Below are 17,242 nucleotides of genomic sequence, written 5' to 3' on the forward strand. Positions count from 1 at the left end.
AAACAAGATTTCGCTGATGCAGAAAAAAGAGGCGCCTGGTGCTCGCAGAAAGATTAATATGAGCGTATATCCTGCTTCGGAGGTATCAGTCACATGGAGCATGCAAAGAAGAATGTCCTTGTACACGAGATAAGCAACATTTTGAAGGAGTCAAATAAACGCAATCTAGCGAAGTCCTGCACCGTGAGAAATAAGCTTCTCCTGATGGTTGGGTTTAGCGTGCTTGTCTGTTTGGAACATAATTTAATAAAACCTAAAACAAACACCCTTTCCCACCCGGTCACCCATTCAAAAGGGATGCAGGCCTTGATCCTTTGCCCAGCTACCCAAAACCCCAGTGCAGCCTTCCCCGAAAACTCCACCGAGGTCACGTCAATCGCGTCCTAATCGTGACAGGCTCGATTCAAAACAGAACGAACCATTTATCCCTTTCCAGCCGCCAGCCGGAACCGAGGCGAAGGATGATCCCGGGTCCATTAAAACTGTCACATTATTTGGATAATGAAGCTGACAAAAAACGGCACCTGGAGCGGCAAAACGTCGGTTCCCGACACCTGACAGGCCCTGGGCCCGAAGAGGCAACCACTCTAAATGTGTCTAACGCTCGCTCGCTCGTTCGCTCGATCACCCGACCGGGCCTTTTAATCTATATCAATTAATCCTAACGGACATGGATCGTTTTGTCCCTTCGACCGGTCGCTGCCGGTCCCGTCCATGCCCATCGAGCGGGTCCCCGAATTCGGTGTAGGATCCGTTTTAATCGAAACAACTCAAATCTCCACACCTGTCCGTCTCATTTTGGCCATGCCAGCCAAAGGCCAAGCTAAAGTGCGGCTCGCTTTGACGATGCACCGACCGAAACTTGACACTTGCAGCTTGTTCCCGTCCCCAGTTGCACCCGTGTACTCGGCCCTCGGTCCAACCATCACGAGGACGAGGACGCTTTGTCACTCGAACGAGCTTCCAGCTTAGGCGGGTTTTTATTTGGCTCCAAATGCGGGACTTTTTGCTGCCTCTCGCTGCATAACCGATGCAACCGCGTTCGCTGCAATGGGCGGGATGGCAGTTTTGTCTTTTGCGCTGGTGGCTTTTTTTTCTCGAGCCCTCCTCCTAATTCCTCGCACGTAATGTTCAACGTCAAAAAATCGGATCGCTCCATAAACACGCACACAAACACACACGTGGACCGCGTGCACTCAATTAACAGCCTGCTTTGTGTCTGTGGGGGGGAGCATGAGAGCAAAAATGCATTCCAAAATAGCCACTTAAGCGCAGTGTGCCATGCACACGGTTCGCTCTCGACGGTGTCAATCCGTTAAAAGCGACGGGATGAAATGTCAATCGAATTAGGCCGGATTTGGGAGCATCGAAATGGAAACCCATCCTTCACGCGTGGGCAAGGGTTTCCGGGCTGGCAGGACGAACCGGTCGAGTTTGACAGTTTATGAGCCACGGCGCAATGGGTGCAATCGGCTACACCACGTCTGGTTTGACGGTTGCCATTTTGTCGAGAATTATTGACGGCGACAGAAACAGACCTCTGGTCATTTCCCGGGCTTCTCTAGCCGCCTGGAAGGAGTGAGTAGGTTTGATAGGTTTTGAAATAAATTCGGGCTGCTAATTTTTGGTGAGGATATATTTGCAAAATGTCTGCTGTTAGAGTAGGAAAGTCAAAGGATTGGTTGAATCGACTCGTTGAATAATGTCGGTTTTGCTGTCTTGAATTTAATTTCTTCACTTTCAGGAATAAAACCCATGGTAACCCAAACACCAGAAATGCAATTTTCAAAGTGCATTCTCTCAGACAATCGTCATTATTCTTCATTAAAACGCACGGCTTCTTAAACTACCGCACGTCGTGATTAAAAATGACAACGCTCATGTCTTATTTAAGCGCTCAAATTACGCGCTTCTCGAGTGAAATAATTTTCATCTCAGCGCGATTTTCCACCCAAACCACCGAGCATCTTTCACTCCACACGAAAGCCAGCCCGACCACGAGGCCAGTTTAATTGAGTTCTCAAGTGAGTGAGAATGCGTGCCATTCGCGCGATTGTCGAACAAAGCCAATTCGCGCACCAACCGTTGCGGTCAATTGCGGTGCTAAATGGTGGGGAAAAAATGATAAATTGACCTCCCCCCCACACTCGAAACCCAGCATCCAACCGCGAACAGAGCGGCGCATCTGAAAATGGCGGCGTTACTTTATCCTTTTTTTCCGCCCCGTGAGCGTACTCGCGTTCATTTGCGCGTCATCTTCGGCGGCGATGCAATTGCGGTGCTAATGGCCCATCGGGGTCGCATTTCGGCGTGGTATTCGCGTGATTGCCGCAGGACATTACCCCATACTCCCCGTACTTCACTAAAGGGATACCCAAAAGGTGACAATTAACAATGCACCAAAGCGAAAGTGGTCGACAACTCGAGCTGCGCGAATGCACCGCACGTCAGTCGCGGCCATTCTGACGGCTTTCCATCGGCCGGTGCAGGCCGGTCGCGCGTGTTGAGTATAAATTAACGATGCGCCAACGAGCGGTGACACTTGCCGGGGCAGATGAGCGGGCCCAATTTCACGCCATCCTTGATGGTACGGTGGCCATCGTTCTTTTTCGGATGAGCTTGCGATGAAACCGACCCACCGGCGGCACGTGACGACCCGAGTCACCGCCAATAATCAGCGACGCATCCTTGCATCCGAAATCCCTTAAGACTGTTAAATTGAATTTTAACAAAACGAAACAGACACCGCCACCAGATCGAACGCGTATCGAATGATATTTATTGGGCGCGACGGGAAAAAAAAACTAGGCTCGACCCTTCGAAGCCCTCCCAGCCGATTAACTGCCGACGGTTCTGAAGGGATGCGAGCCCTTACGGCCCGTGTGCTGGTCGCGTGGCTCAGATCATACGCGTCATTTGATGCTCGTTTGCGTCACTCTGCCAACCCTTCGGGAGCAGCAAGCAAAAATCACATTAACCCCGGAACAGCTCGTGCTGGGCCTTGACGAAGTGCCCGAGAAAGTATACCTTGGAGAAATCGCAATCGAAGTAGGCCTGCGAGAAGGGATCGAACTGCTCATCCAAGTCAGCGACGCGCTCAGGGCTATATGATTTATGACAGGTCGCCATGATCTCCGGTAGCCTTGGTAAATTATTCACACGCATGATGTTGAGGTTTTTGCTATTAGCTCGATGGCTGCCTCCCTGGCGAGTTGCGTTTCGATGATAAGAATCGGCCAGTCAGCCGGAGAACGCACACCCAGGTGGTTGGTGGAAGTTAATAAACAAATTGAAGCTCCACTCAATAAATCAATCTGCTGACTATGAGCACTCACCGACATTTCTTTCTTTCCCATACTGTCGTGACAGGATCGATCAAACAACATTTCTTGCGTCCTTACATCGTACACAGTTTTCTCTTTCGGATTGAAATAAATCACAACCCAATGGCTCATTCTCGATGTCATCGTTTATTGATATTTGCTCCATTGGAATCACCGGTTGTGTGGTTTTTCAAGTCGTACAACATAAATCCATCTGCACCACAGTGTCAGGGTGCCAAAAATCATCTACCATCGACTTACTCATGCTCGTGTAACGTTTACAACTTAAAGGTGACATACTGCTAGCGATTTAAATTAACAGAAGGAAACAAAATCTCCGGGCCAGTTTCTATATTCTAAGGCTAAAATAAATAACAATTACCGAACCGGTGGCGGCTCCAAAGCTGATTTTTTTTCCCCTTTTGCTGCAGCAAACTATTCCTTACGTTCGACTATGTACAACACCGGCTCGCTTGTATCTACACTGTGTGCGTGACCATCACCGAGCGCTAGTTGGGAGGTGTCCTGGAAGATCCCGGAGGATGTGGTCCATGCTGCGGAGGTATCTGATAAGGACTGAATCGGTTTCCCAGCTGCCTAGCCCTCATCTCATTTGGTGATGGTGATCCCGAGCCAGGAGAAGGAGTAGAACCAGCCGCCGTCGGTGGTGGCGTGTGAGGTCCTTGGCCTCCTGAAGCTGCTGCGGCGACGGCTGCTAGGGAAGCTGTTTGTTGAAGGAATCCGGGTGGAATCTGAGGTGGCCACTGACCACCAGTTGCTTGCCAAAGGCCGAGATTAAGCGCTCCAAGATTCGCAGGAGCCCGCTGGTACATTTGTGGGAGCAGCAGTTCGCTGTAGGGCGAGCGACCCCACATCTGGAGATGTTGGCGAGCCTTCTCGAACAATGCTGCCTGGGCGGAACCGTCCGGATCTTGGCTGGAGGCGAACTGCGCCATCGCCATCGGGTCTGGGAATAGGCGCATCGGTGAACGAAGATGCTGCTCGAGTAACAGCGCATCCATTGGGTCCCTGAAAGTGATGAAAGTGATTGAGGGAGAAAAACGTTCATTAGATTCATGCAAAAATTGAATGAATTTCAAAGAAACAATAAATCAATTGAAAACAAAATAACACTCAAGCAAACGGATTGATTTCCTTATTTTCTTATTGTTATTTTATGAGCTTGGAGTTGATTGAAACCAACACGTCCGCTGGATGCTGGATGGTTTTAATTTGGAACAATATTATCCTCCCCGAGGTATTGCTTTCCCTCCGTATTCGCTCGGACACACCCACGGCCATACCGAGAACCTTTTCCACGCACCATAATCACCAGCATCGTCATCATCATCATCATCATCATCATCATCTTCAGCACTTTTTCGCCTAATCTTCCGTGGCTGGGGTCGCGCAAAATGGCGATACCGCCGCCACCGACAAAGGGCCCGCATCGGCCACGATCGGTTATTAAATAACTATAAACTGCGCTTCATTTTCAATTTCACACGACCATAAACCAATTCACGTGATCGGTACAGACTGCACCGGCGAACGGTCAGTTGCGTTCGGTGCGATCAATTTTGATTTTTCCTCACCATTCCAGCCAACCGATCGCATATCGAACCGAAGCAAGCAGCTAACTAAGCAGCAAGATGATGCGAGGCAAAAGGCAGTGGTAGCATAAAAGGGCACCACACAGCTCTCGTGATCGTTCTCTCACCCCACGATCGTTGCTGGCCCGCCCAGCAAAGGGCCAGTCTGGATGGGATGGGAAACCTCCAACAAGCGGCTCCACGGAGGCTCGCAGCGATCGAAGCCCACTCTTGGGCTGAGATTCCAAGCAGTGCAACATCTTCGGCAGTCACGAAAACCGGACGATTCTTCGAAGCCTGATGGGGTTGCGAACGAGTGAGAGCGAGACAGAGAGAGAGAAAGAAACAAGCAAACGGGATCGCAGAAACGACACCCAGGCTGGGCGATCGCGCGCGATCTGCCGCCCTGTAATTTTCGAATGCCGCCCTGGTGATGATATTAGCCTGAAGGGCTGTTCGCTCCTTTTTTGTTCGCCGGCTTCACGCGTCCGTTCGGTTGCACGCTCGCGGATAGGCACCCGGCGGCGAAGGACTCGCGAAAAAGGAGCACAACAGAAGGAGGAGGATCGGGTCGACCGCGCGAAGATTCCTTCACACCTCGCGCACAACAAATTAGAGCCTTCAATTATTAGCTGCTATCATCGGGTGTAATTATGAAAAATCTGACCATCGCGTTTTTTTTTGGGCTCTTCCCTTCCGCTCATCTCTCGTTCTCTTTCTCTCTGGCTTTCTGGTTGCTGAATCCAATTTATATTCGGTTTCTGTACGGTAATGCCCCTTATTCGAGGGAACTGCAGAGCGTCATTTCGCCACACGGAAAATAAGAGGCAGAATCGGTTCGCCCGAGATTGACAGGTTCTCAAAGGAGAAATAAAAAGCTGGCTCATTTAAACGCGCAACCCATGCCCGTACCGTGGGGCAACGGCCCACCGATCCTCCGATAGCGGTGTTGATTCGTTTCCAATCACGTGTCCTGCACACGCACGCTGCCCTGACGATGGCCTTTTTTCCCGCCATCGAGATGCACTTTAACCGCTAATCATCTTCCGGTGCCGCGCATCGGCATCCGCGCTCGATGCATTTTAACACATCCCGAACCGGCGGAAACCGGGCGGCCTACTGAAACTCCCGATCGGTAGATGGCCCTTTAATTTTGCCAAAGGGTTTCGCCGATGCCGTCACCGCCCCCTTTGGCTTATTGACCTTTTTTTTTTCTTGTTTTTTTGACCGCTTTAGTTTTCGGTTTCGTTCGCTCTTTGCGTACGAACGTCGAAGCAACAATGCATCGGGAAATGGGGATGCGTTTCCTTTGAGGGTATATAAATCACACACACACACACACACACACTCTCAACGGCAAGAAAGAAACCTCCTGCACACAGAAACGGCACGTCTTATTCTCGATGCTGGGTCGGCTTTTTTGTTCGAGCCTTGGAATTATGCAACACACCATTACGACCTAAAAGGTAATTTAACCGGTACAATTAAGCGCGAAGGCCGGCAAGATTGAGACGGCGAATGAGTCATCAGCCCTTTAGCCTTTAGCCGTGGGTTGAAACGAGATGAAACCTCGTGTCATTTGCAAGTTAACAAACCATGGTCAGCGAGCGAGCGTGCATGAATGTTTAAATTGACTGTGGTTTATGAACAGTGTGCGTTTTACTTTGCGCTTGCATCTAATGCATTTCGTAAATTCATGCTCTCCGGTCGCACAAAAGGTGCACGAAAAATTAGAAAATGCAACTACTTTGTGGTGCATCAATGGTTAGTGAAATTGTGCGCGCTTTTTTCCCGCCATTGCAGTCAATCAGTTTTCGAGCATTCCTGCCTACTTTGATAGCGTTTTTTTTCTCCACGCGAAACCGCCCATTAAAATGTATTTATCTTAATGAAATGAGAATACCAGTGCCGGCGGAAAAACTGTATGATCGATGTTAACTCCGCCCGGCCCGAACGTGCATCTGGAGCGAAGCGTTAGGCAGCATTCGACGATTGGCAGGTGAATAGGCTGACTCTCGAGACAACAAGCAACCGCCTGACAGCGGGTCGAACAACTGAAACATCAATCTTCCTGGAGCGCGATCGTCTGAAGTAAAAGCGGGTTTCTTACTCCTTCGTCAGGACGAAAGGTGACTTCCACTTTCCAGTGCACATTCCAATACAGCCAGCGAAGTTCGCCACTGCGTCTCGCTGTCTGGCAGTTTCAACGACGTTTGTTCGATCGAAACCGCTTCAAAATCGCTCCCAGGCGCATCATCTGCGACAGATCCTTCACGATCCTTGTGCCTTCGATGCGGCTGGATGCCACATTTTGGGGCTCACCGTCTCGCTCGGCAGCCATAAATTATTACCCAGCCGGCATGTTACGCTTTTGCGGCTCGAAGTTCATCAATTTCGTGTAAATTACTACACCGAACGCGTTCGGTTCGCCCGGCTTATCGTTCGCACGGACTTCGTCGCCGCCGCCGCCGCCGGCACAAAAAGAGGCTCATTTATTTCATTTTTTACTCCCTGTTCTGTTCCACCCCCTTCGTGGGTCTCGCTTTTCACGCAACCACGGAGGTGTTGTAAGGATTTTATCAATCATTACGCGCATCGTGGGGTTTTCCAGTGCGGGGTTTCTTTATGGTACTGTTTTTTTCGTCCTACTCTTTTCAACCGGCCTAGTCTGGCTGGGCTCTTTCCCGTTTTTGCTTGTGTTTTCGCGGCGTCCTTTAAGCATCCGCGCGGTGCAAAAAGGCGGCAATCAACGCCCCAAAACCGGACGAAACCCTGCGCCCGTGCGTGCGCCTGGGGAAACAGATTTCCTTCCATGGCCTGGGCAGCGAAAACCCAGCGAGACCCAGCGAGACCCAGCGAGACCGCGCACCGTGCCCGGGGGCCAGCGCAGCACAGTTGTCAGAATAATTACGACCACTTTTAACAGTCATTTAGCCCCGTTTTGCCTTCCTCCAAAGTGTGGCTTTTTTTTTCTTTTTTGGTCTACCTCTCCCTCTTCTGTTCGTGCATTTTCGCCTTTTGCGCAACGCGCGATTTTTGCGCTGCGCGAACGCTTTATGGAGGTGCCGAATGTGCCGCTCTGTAATCAACACTTTAGTGAAACGAAAACGAAACCGCGCTGCGAGGCTCACCACAGCTCAAGGAGTGAACGAGAGAGAGAGAGAGAGACGTGGCGAGAAAAACGTCGTCATTTTATTTCTCATCTCAATCGTGCAGATGAGGGCTCAGGGCTTGCTGTTTGCAAGGGAGCCCTAGCAGACTGGCTCCAGGGCATACTGCGCTCGAGGTTTGGCTCGCATGGAAACAAAACTGTCAAAGCAAGCTTTGCAAGAGCAATGGGCAGACAAGCGAACGAATTTCAAGCACTTTCAGAACAATTGCGCGAGATTTAAAAGCATTATTCATACTAAGCATGGTTTGTTTTCGAAAATGCAGCAGTTTACGTTTAGGTAGCCAACACACAATTTATATGCGAGCTCGAAGATAGTGAGCCTCGCGAATGAAAGTAGTTCATATTTACGATTACAAGATGGTGACTTCATTTGTTTCAGCTTCGGCGAAAAATACTTACATGCCAGAGTAACTGAAACAGAACAAGGGACTTTAATTTAAATAGGTATTTTTGGGGTAATTGTAAATCTTGCAATAAGCACGTAATATCGCAGCAAGGACATTAGCTTAGACGTGATAAATATGCATCATAGAACCGGTTGCTAATGATGTCTTTTCCAATTGAGTAGAGCGAAAGCTGACTTTTTCACAAAATAACCTCAGATTGCAACTAATCCTCCCGACATTGAGCTACGATGATTGCTTACCTATCGAAATCGGTCAACCGTGACGAGTCTCGGAAGCCTTTGGCAAACGGGTTCGAGTCGATTTTGAGCTTCGTTATCAGCTGGTTCTGGTACGCCGTCACCGCCGTGAAAACTGTCTCGGAGAAAACGTACGTCTTGTGATCCACATCTTGGAGCTCCTTCGGTGAGGTTGGTATATTCTGACCATGTGCCAGGCGAACGAGATGAACACGTGGCTGATAGCGATGCATCGAATTCAGCACGATCTGGCGAAGACATAAACCGATAACGAAGAATTCAGTAAAAAAAATGTCAATTAAACATTCGAAACATTAAACCCGTGGATGGGAAATACTCAACACGCCATTCGCAATTAGACTAAATACACCAGCATGGGAGGGTAAATATTTCCACGCCACATATTTCCCAGTCAACTGCAACGCAAGAGTAATGCTTTTATCAGAAATTTGAAAACTCCCCACCAAAGAAACGACTCCCAACGCCCTCATCCGTATTCCACTCGCCTGTACATAATTTAAAGAAAACACGATAAAAACTCCCACCCCACATCGGGTGGAAAGCATTTTCCTCGCAGCATTCCATCCTCGAGGCCCCATCGACGCAGATGAATCCTGAAAGTTTAATGCGCAGTAAACAACTCAACACAAACTCCGAAACCGGATCGAAAAAGAAACGAAGCTCACTTCTCGCCCGGAGATGGACGACCCGCGAAAGGACACCCCCCGGAGGTTGTGGGTCGAATGATGGCCGCCAGGAAGCAGGGATCCATCCGAGAATCCTCACCCACAACGACCCACCCAGTCACGTTTTGCGCACTTGCGTATAGAACGTGTCTGCTACATCCTCGTTCAAAGGAGGTTTTCGTATGAGGGTGAGAAAAAAAGGCACAAAACCAAAGCGACGGACGTCTCCATGGAGTGGAAAAAGGACAACGCGAGTCGGCAACAGCATCCTTCCATCATCCCGGTGGCACCCACACAGTGAAGCGTTTGGCGCAAACACCACGAAAGCGCTCGAATATGATATCCCCGAGACGTGGAAAAGGACAGCCGTGAAGTTGACAGCCGACAAACTACCACCAGCACCACGACGCCCACTACGCCGCCCACCACGACGAGGACGATGACGACAAAGAAAACCGAACCGAACAACCGGCTCGACGACGACACCGACGAGCAGAGAATAAACCATTTATAAGGGGAATGGCAATCCATAAATTATGATTTGATGAAATTGATATCGTCCCCACGAGATAGTGAGCGACAGGGTGTGTGGGTGGATGGGGGGGGAGACTCCGGTTCTGCTCCCTGGGACACACCAAAATGGTGGTGACCTGCGGGCAAAAATGGCGGTCACCCGTTCAGACGGCTTCCATGCCCTCACGCCAGGTTCCCTTGGGAGTGTCCGCCTGCCCGAGGCCGTTTGTGCTGGAGGAATCGTTAAAGCAAATATCAATAATAGAGAGATAAACCGAGCGAGAGTAAGAGAGAGAGAGAGTGGAAAAATCGATTCGACCAAGTGTTCCGGTAAATCGTCCAGCGGACATCGTCACCTCGGGTGGCACACTAGCCGGCGTACATAGCCAACCTGAACATCGTTCCGACGCGCGCGTTAACTTAACCTCCCTGAGAGTGGTACATAAAACGTGGCGAGGGTTTTCCCACCCGGTGACTACATAACGGCCATCCTGAAGATGGAAAAGCGAACGTGAAAAAGTGGCCCCGTCCTGCAGCAGCGAGAAATAGTTTATGTCGCTCGTGTTTTCCCAGCTAGCCGATCGATTCGCTTCCGGGGCGAGACAACTCAACCTCAACGGCTGGGTTCTGGTGTTAAAGCAACCCTGCCACCCGATCGGTGTGCGGGTGGGCTGTCGGACCACACCTCGGACGCGGGAGATAACCCACATAATTTATGGGCGATGTTTTATAGAGACATTTTGCCCGGTAATTAGTGCGCGGGCGAACCGACGATGCAACCGGATCGGTCCCGAGTACGGCTCAATCGACCGGTGTTCGTGCGCCGTTTCGCGTTCACCGGTGACAGTGCTAATCAACGTAATTTATCGACACACAAACACACGATGGTCGGTGGTGGGATTTTCCACAGAAGCCAAGCACCAGCTGGGGTTCCATTTGAAAGCGCTTTTACATTTAAGACCGCCGGTTTGATCGAGATGTCCTTGTGAACCCTTGCGAGTCCTCGATCGAATCAATCAGCGTTCGTGTCGAATTTGGGCATCAGTTAAATTTAATTTACCTCCATCGCGGATGGCTCACCAAAAGGGTGGAAAATGCTGGCGCCCTGCAGAAAAAAGGGGACCACCCGAGCGCTAGAGCTGCGGGAAAAACTGCTCACCGAAACGGGAAACCCATCACACTTCAACAGTTTCCGCAAAAGGCAGGCGCGCCAGCACCAACCACCGAGTCGGCCGAGTCCCCGGAACCGAGGTCTGATGTTTCGTACCTAATTTATCAAGCTAACACCTCGCCACCGTCAAGCGCATGGTGTTGGCGCGAGCACTTCACCACCGGCGCGTTTCACCCCGACCGGTGGAGCCATTTTTATGCTAAGCACCATCAGATAGAACCGAACTCGGCTCGGCGTCGACGCGGTCCTGGTCTCTTCCACCCGTCCACCGGCTGCTTCTGGCGTCCATGTCCTACGGCGAAGACATGCGCGCTTTATCAGGTCCTTCTAAATTTCCAGCTCCACCACACTAAAGGAACCGAACGAAGGACGAACGTCCTGCACCAACACAAATCAGAGCCAGAGTCGAAGCCACACGCCGTGCGAATGGAGCTTACACATCCACACACGCGCACTCACGTATATGGGTGTGTGTGTGTGTGTGTCGAGGGGAGGAAGGTCCTTGCTTCCTTACACCACCCACGGAAAACCCGGAGCTAGCTTGTGGTGGTTTCAGCTGCACGTTGTCATGGCAACCGCTCCACCATCACAGAGTGCTGGGAAGCGCAGGCGAACAAGAAGGATTAACTACTGGCCGACGAAGAGTCCCTATCGCTTTTGCTTGTGTTAGTGTCTGCTTGGTCCTCCCCCCCGCCCCCCCCCCCCGTTTCTGGCCACCCACACGCGCGTGACACAGACGCAAGGACTTTGTGCGGGAGGATGCGAGTCCTGAGAGCGGTCGCTTTGCTCCAAAGTCGACGACAAATCGATTCTTCTAACAGCTTTTCACAGCTCGTCTCCTCGTTCGGCAGCCGGGCTCGTCCGTTCGGTTCACTGGCTCGGAACGCCATTCACCGTGGTGTCGAGAAAGGATACCCCCAGCGCGGGTCCCATCACCACCCCACGGACAGCCTCCCCTCCCCCCATCTGATCCTGGTGCGATGGAACGAAGCAGATGCTTTCAGATTAGAAGCGAGTACCGGTCCATCCTTTCTAGACAATATTTAACTTCATCCTTTGTATCTCACCCCCTAGCAGGGTGGTGACTATGTGGAACCATCCACACACACACACACACGCGAGCGCAACCGAGGCACTCACACTGCGAAGCCGCAAGCCGCAAGGATGGCGTGAGCTGGCGTGAAAAACTTGTCAGCATATAGAACGGTTCATTTTCAACATTCTTAATTACAAGTTTTATCTTATCGTCACCGGATGTTGCGAATCGCTCCGCCACTCCACCGGAAGGGTGGGCTTTCGTTTTTGTTTTTTTTTTTTTTGGATGGGAGGCATTTTCCGGGCCCCATTTGCCGGCCCGCTTGCGCTTCCGAAGGGGTTTTGAACGATCTTGCGCCGCCGGTTGTCGGTTGGAATCGATTCGAGCGTGACCCGTCGACCGGAACAAGTTTAACAGCTAAGCAAGCGAACGAGGCAAACGGCGCTGGGTTTGCAACAAGGGCTTTGGCTTCGCAACTAATAATGAGACGAGTTGTGAAAATTTGTCAACCTTCGCTGGGTTGCGAGCTTTTTTGGTGACAGTGGGGAGGCTTTTTCAGGATGCTGCAAAGCGTGTATGCGATGTTGGCGTGTGGAAATGGCTAGGATGTGGAAATAGAGCAGGCCTTGCATTGTGCAAGGAAAACTGGGATAATTGATAATTGAAAAACGAGGAGGAGTGAGCAGTTTAATAAGGGGTGTATATTTCCATACAATATACGTGAGCAATTTGTAAATTGATTGGTATTTGGTAATGAAATTTGTTTGATTACCAAAATTGTGTGTTGTAAGCTTGTTGTCTAGCGAAAAATTTTGCAGTAATAATTGTTAATACATGATACTTCATGTCAAACTAGTCATGATACTTCTTCCTTTATCTTCGAATAACTTATCATTTCAACATATATCTTCCTCACTACCGTAACATTCCGAATTAAGTACAATGCAACATGTTGTAAAGACTAGAAGAATGTTCTGATGGTTTCGAAACACAAATAACTGCATTGGAAAGGTACAAGAGCTCTTGGTCGGTTGGAGATGGTTTAAAGCCAGCGGGATATCAAACGAAGTGGAAATATGTGACTTCGAGGTATTCATATCCACTTTATGAATACGTTTGAGGAATATATATTTAGCCAAAAATCGTCTCTTCAAACACCTAATCTCCTCATGTAACTGTAGCTCGTTCAACAACTAAATGTTTCTACTTATATCTCTTTTTAGGCACTCCAGCTGTAATGCCGTTCACTTCCCGTCACAACTCTCGAAGCTCCCGAGAACATCGAGCTAAAAAAGCTAAGTGAAAAGAAAACGCCAGAAAAAGCACGCACTCAAACCGCGACACGCGCACACCCATGGCGTGGTTTTTGGTTACGTGTGACAAACATTCCAGGCGCTTCTCCGATGCGTGGCCCACAGCAGGTCAGCGTAGCCGCTCGTCGAATCGAAAGTATGTCGTTCCAACATGGGGTTTAAGCATTTTACAGCGACACGAGCAACGCGCACCACGGGCGGTCCACCCAAGAGTTCGCCGGTTTCCTCACGGTGGCTCGGAAACTCGACCGGTGGCTCCTGTCCTTCGTTCCGTCGGCGTTTCTCCAGCACCGCCAAACACAGGACGCACTCGCGCCATCCACTCGCACGGATCGTATGACTGGGTGGCTTCACAGGGGGTTTGCTAGAAATGGCTCTAGAACGTCCGAACGCTGGGGGAAAGCTCGATTTATGGCTTGTTAAAACTCGCTGCCCACACACCATTTCGATCAGTGGTCGGTGAGCTGGTGTTACAGTTCCTGAAGGTGAATCCAATGAATCAGCCAATCTGCCGGTCACTCTTGGGGAGAGTGACTTAAAATCTGCCATCGGCGCGGCAGCTCGAAAGTTGATGATCCACCCAACGATGGTGTGACGATCGCATTGGGGAGACATTTAATAAGCAACCAAAAGGTGCCTTCCAAACAACCATCACTACGATAAGCCTACCAAACTGATAAGATTGCGCGAAACAAGCCACCCACTGTAGGGTGAGATTAATTAAGTGTTTCCGATAACGATCTGCAAATTATGCAACCAACCGTCTTCGGTGCCACCTCGGAAACTGTCCATCTTTGCTGGCCAACCACCCAGGTGTCGATCAATTGCACCCATTGCGGATGTACGCCTGTCAACGAGCCACACGAACCGGCTCCCAAATGGAGCCATAATTTTTGCCACCCTTCGACCAGGCCACCAACCACCCGGGAATTAGTTGAGGATTCACGTCTCGTCGCCGGACGCGACCCGTGCGGAGGCTAATTTAATGCCCACCCGATAATCAAGGGTGCGCGTTAATTAATGAGCGTGAGTTGCTCGCGGTACGCTCGATCCGATGCCTAGTGGCGTGCGTCTCCGGTGGGCGCATTAAGCATTCCGTAGCCCACTTCGAAGGGAGTGAAATTATTCAAATCAGCGACTTCTGGAGGATTTTCTTTTTTCGCCTTCCCGTGCGCGCACCAATCGAATCATGATCCCTCCTCCCAAAGGAGCAACCTTTTGCGGGTTCGATCGGTGACCAACGTTTCCGGGCATCGCGCGGCCCGAACGTGATAAGGTGTCAAAATATCACACTTCACTTCGGTGGCTCCGAGAAGCGTAGGGAAAAGCTCGCTGAAAGTCCAGTTACGTGTGGCACAGAACGACCCACAAAAAAAAACCCCAATATGGCCACCCCCTTGAGGGCCTTCCCGAGGCCGAGCATTAATAATTCATCCACCCCATTCGAAATATGTAGTAAATTATGTAGATGGAAAGAGTGGAGTAGTGTGGCTCGTAAAAACCGAACACGAAAACGAGGAAAATAGCCACCGACGCCGACGGTGGGTTTTTCTTTTTCCCATTTTCCATTGGCCTCCCATCGACGGTTTTCCCTACTCGACGCAGGAAAAACGTATCGTTGCGCGCGAGACCCGGCGGGGCCAAAAAGGTGCGAATGTGTTAGGTCGACGAAATAATCACGAAATTAGGATTATGCAAATCGTATCCCGAACACCACGGGCGGGCGTTTCTTCGGCCACACCGAAACGACGGCATTTACCGTCAGGATTATTGCCGCCACTGCAGTCCTTTTGGTCGCGAGCTGAAAAGGACGAAGCGTGAGAGTGAACGAGAGAGAGAGAGAGAGACAGAGAATGGAATGGAAAAAAAAGCTCACGCTTTCACACACCACACCAGGGAAGGAGGTGTCAAATGGGAAAGCGTCATAAACTGTGCGAGTTACGATCATTGACACTTTCTTTCGATCCCATTTCTTTGGCCGGGGGCGAGAATAGGTTCTTAAGCCCTCAGTTCACAGCACCAGCCTCAGGTCGCGCCCCGCGGACGAAAACCTCGCTGGAAATGTATTAATTAAGGGTAACTTATAGCCACCGAGCGGAATTGTCTTCATAATTTCCCTTCCACGAGCCGGGCCCAAGGTGGGTCTGGTTGGCTGGGCGCCCACCAATTGGCCGGCGGTGGCCCACCAATGGCTTTTCCGTGGGCTCACGTTAGCACACGGGCTGCCGTGGCGTTGCGTCGAGACCAGCGGGAAAAGTTACGATTATGGGAAAATTATGGAAATGGGGTACGGCCAAACCGACCGGCAGCGCTAGCGCTTGTGATGGCGTTTCCAACCGGAGGAGCTTTGCATTTTGTGAGCATGTGTGTGTGCGTGTGTGTGCGTGTGTGTGCCATCGTTAGTTCTTTCCTTTGTACCAAACGCAACACGCATCGTTGAGACTGGGCGCTAGCAGGCTCTTGGCTTCACTGGGGAATTCGAGTAATCGTTTAACCATCATTATGGCCGGATTAGGAAAGTGAGCATACACGAATTCGGCCAGTGTTAATTGTTTGTCAGCATTTTCTGCTGATCGAGCATCTCATGGCGACGAGCAATCCTTGTTCAGCAGAGAGTTATGGGTTCTCCAACGACAAAAGGAGCATTTAAATCTTTAAGCCAACGCTCGAAATGGAAATTCTTTACGCAGACCGCACGGTCAGGGTATGATTTAGCTTTGGCCCTGGAATATATTGCTTTCGTTTATCGAACATCATCGCAGCGCCATCGTTGGTGGACCAGGCGATGGATCAAATTACACCTTCCCAAATTATTCAGATGCTCTCAGAGGATGCTCTCCGAAGCTGACCCTTCGAGGTTCACGGGCTGAGCCCCGGTCTGGATGTAAGATTAACGCACCAACGGCCACTCGTCATCGAACGGATCGTTAGCGCAGCAGGCGCCACGTATTGAGCTCGTATTGGGGGAAGATTCTGGTTTGCTTTTGCTTTTCAAGCGAGTAACACGATCGTGGGCACACGACAAACGACCTACGGCGAGGTGGCGTCGATGACTCTCGAATTACACACGCGGGCGTGCGTCGAACTAACGCCAGTACTACTTACTTGGCCGTTCTTGTCCATCTCGTTGTTGGTGAGCTTGACTTTCTCGAACGATATGACCTGCTTGCGGAGAGCTTCGGGACCGATTGGTGTGTCTGGGTGGGCGTAAAGGCGAGCTGGTGGTGGTGGGTCGGCTTTTCCGGCCACCAACCAGGACGAACGGTGGTACGCGTACCGATAGCGCCGGCTGTCCATTGGGATGATGTCAAGCAGGACGACGTACCGATCGGAAGGAGTCGCTTGGCGCAGTGGACCCGAGAAAGACACCCGTACGGTCGGAAACATGCGGCTGAAAGAGGAATGAAGCCAGTTTTGGAGTGATCATTAGATTTTTAGTCGATCGTGAGTTTTGTGTTTGGGGAAAAGAATATTTTAAATTCATGGTTTTTTTTTAACGCAGGTTTGAAGCTTATACTATAGGATGCTTTGCTCAAAATCTTTTGATAAAGTAATATAAAACATTTGGAAATTCCACAATCCAGTTAGTGTTCCATCACTGAGAAACAATTAGTCACGTTAATTCAAATAAACACGATTCATACAGGCCGGTAAAGACTCAAACACTTTTATGCAACTTAGAGCCTAATGATGGGCTCCTTTTGAATCCCTTTTAAAGAAGTTTCGAACAAACGCGATCTTATTCATTGCCAAAAAAAACCAACACCCGTACTCCACCGTCGCGGCCGACGCT

The 17,242-nt window shown here is 50.3% G+C and overlaps 1 protein-coding gene across 1 annotated transcript in view; it reads right to left on the bottom strand.

Moving 5' to 3' along the window:
* Positions 1–3,715: 3,715 nt before the first annotated feature.
* LOC128722586 (T-box protein H15) overlaps positions 3,716–17,242 on the bottom strand; it is a 40,367-nt gene continuing 26,840 nt past the window's right edge. Inside the window, exons 4-7 of the mRNA XM_053816259.1 lie at positions 16,555–16,840; positions 8,734–8,978; positions 8,487–8,498; positions 3,716–4,352 (exon numbers count right to left, since the gene is read on the bottom strand). Of these exons, the coding sequence (XP_053672234.1) occupies positions 3,833–4,352; positions 8,487–8,498; positions 8,734–8,978; positions 16,555–16,840 (1,063 nt within the window). The 3' untranslated portion in view covers positions 3,716–3,832. The remainder of the gene's footprint in view (positions 4,353–8,486; positions 8,499–8,733; positions 8,979–16,554; positions 16,841–17,242) is intronic.

This window comes from Anopheles nili, chromosome 3, assembly GCF_943737925.1.
Source record: "Anopheles nili chromosome 3, idAnoNiliSN_F5_01, whole genome shotgun sequence".
Classification (NCBI taxonomy): domain Eukaryota; kingdom Metazoa; phylum Arthropoda; class Insecta; order Diptera; family Culicidae; genus Anopheles; species Anopheles nili.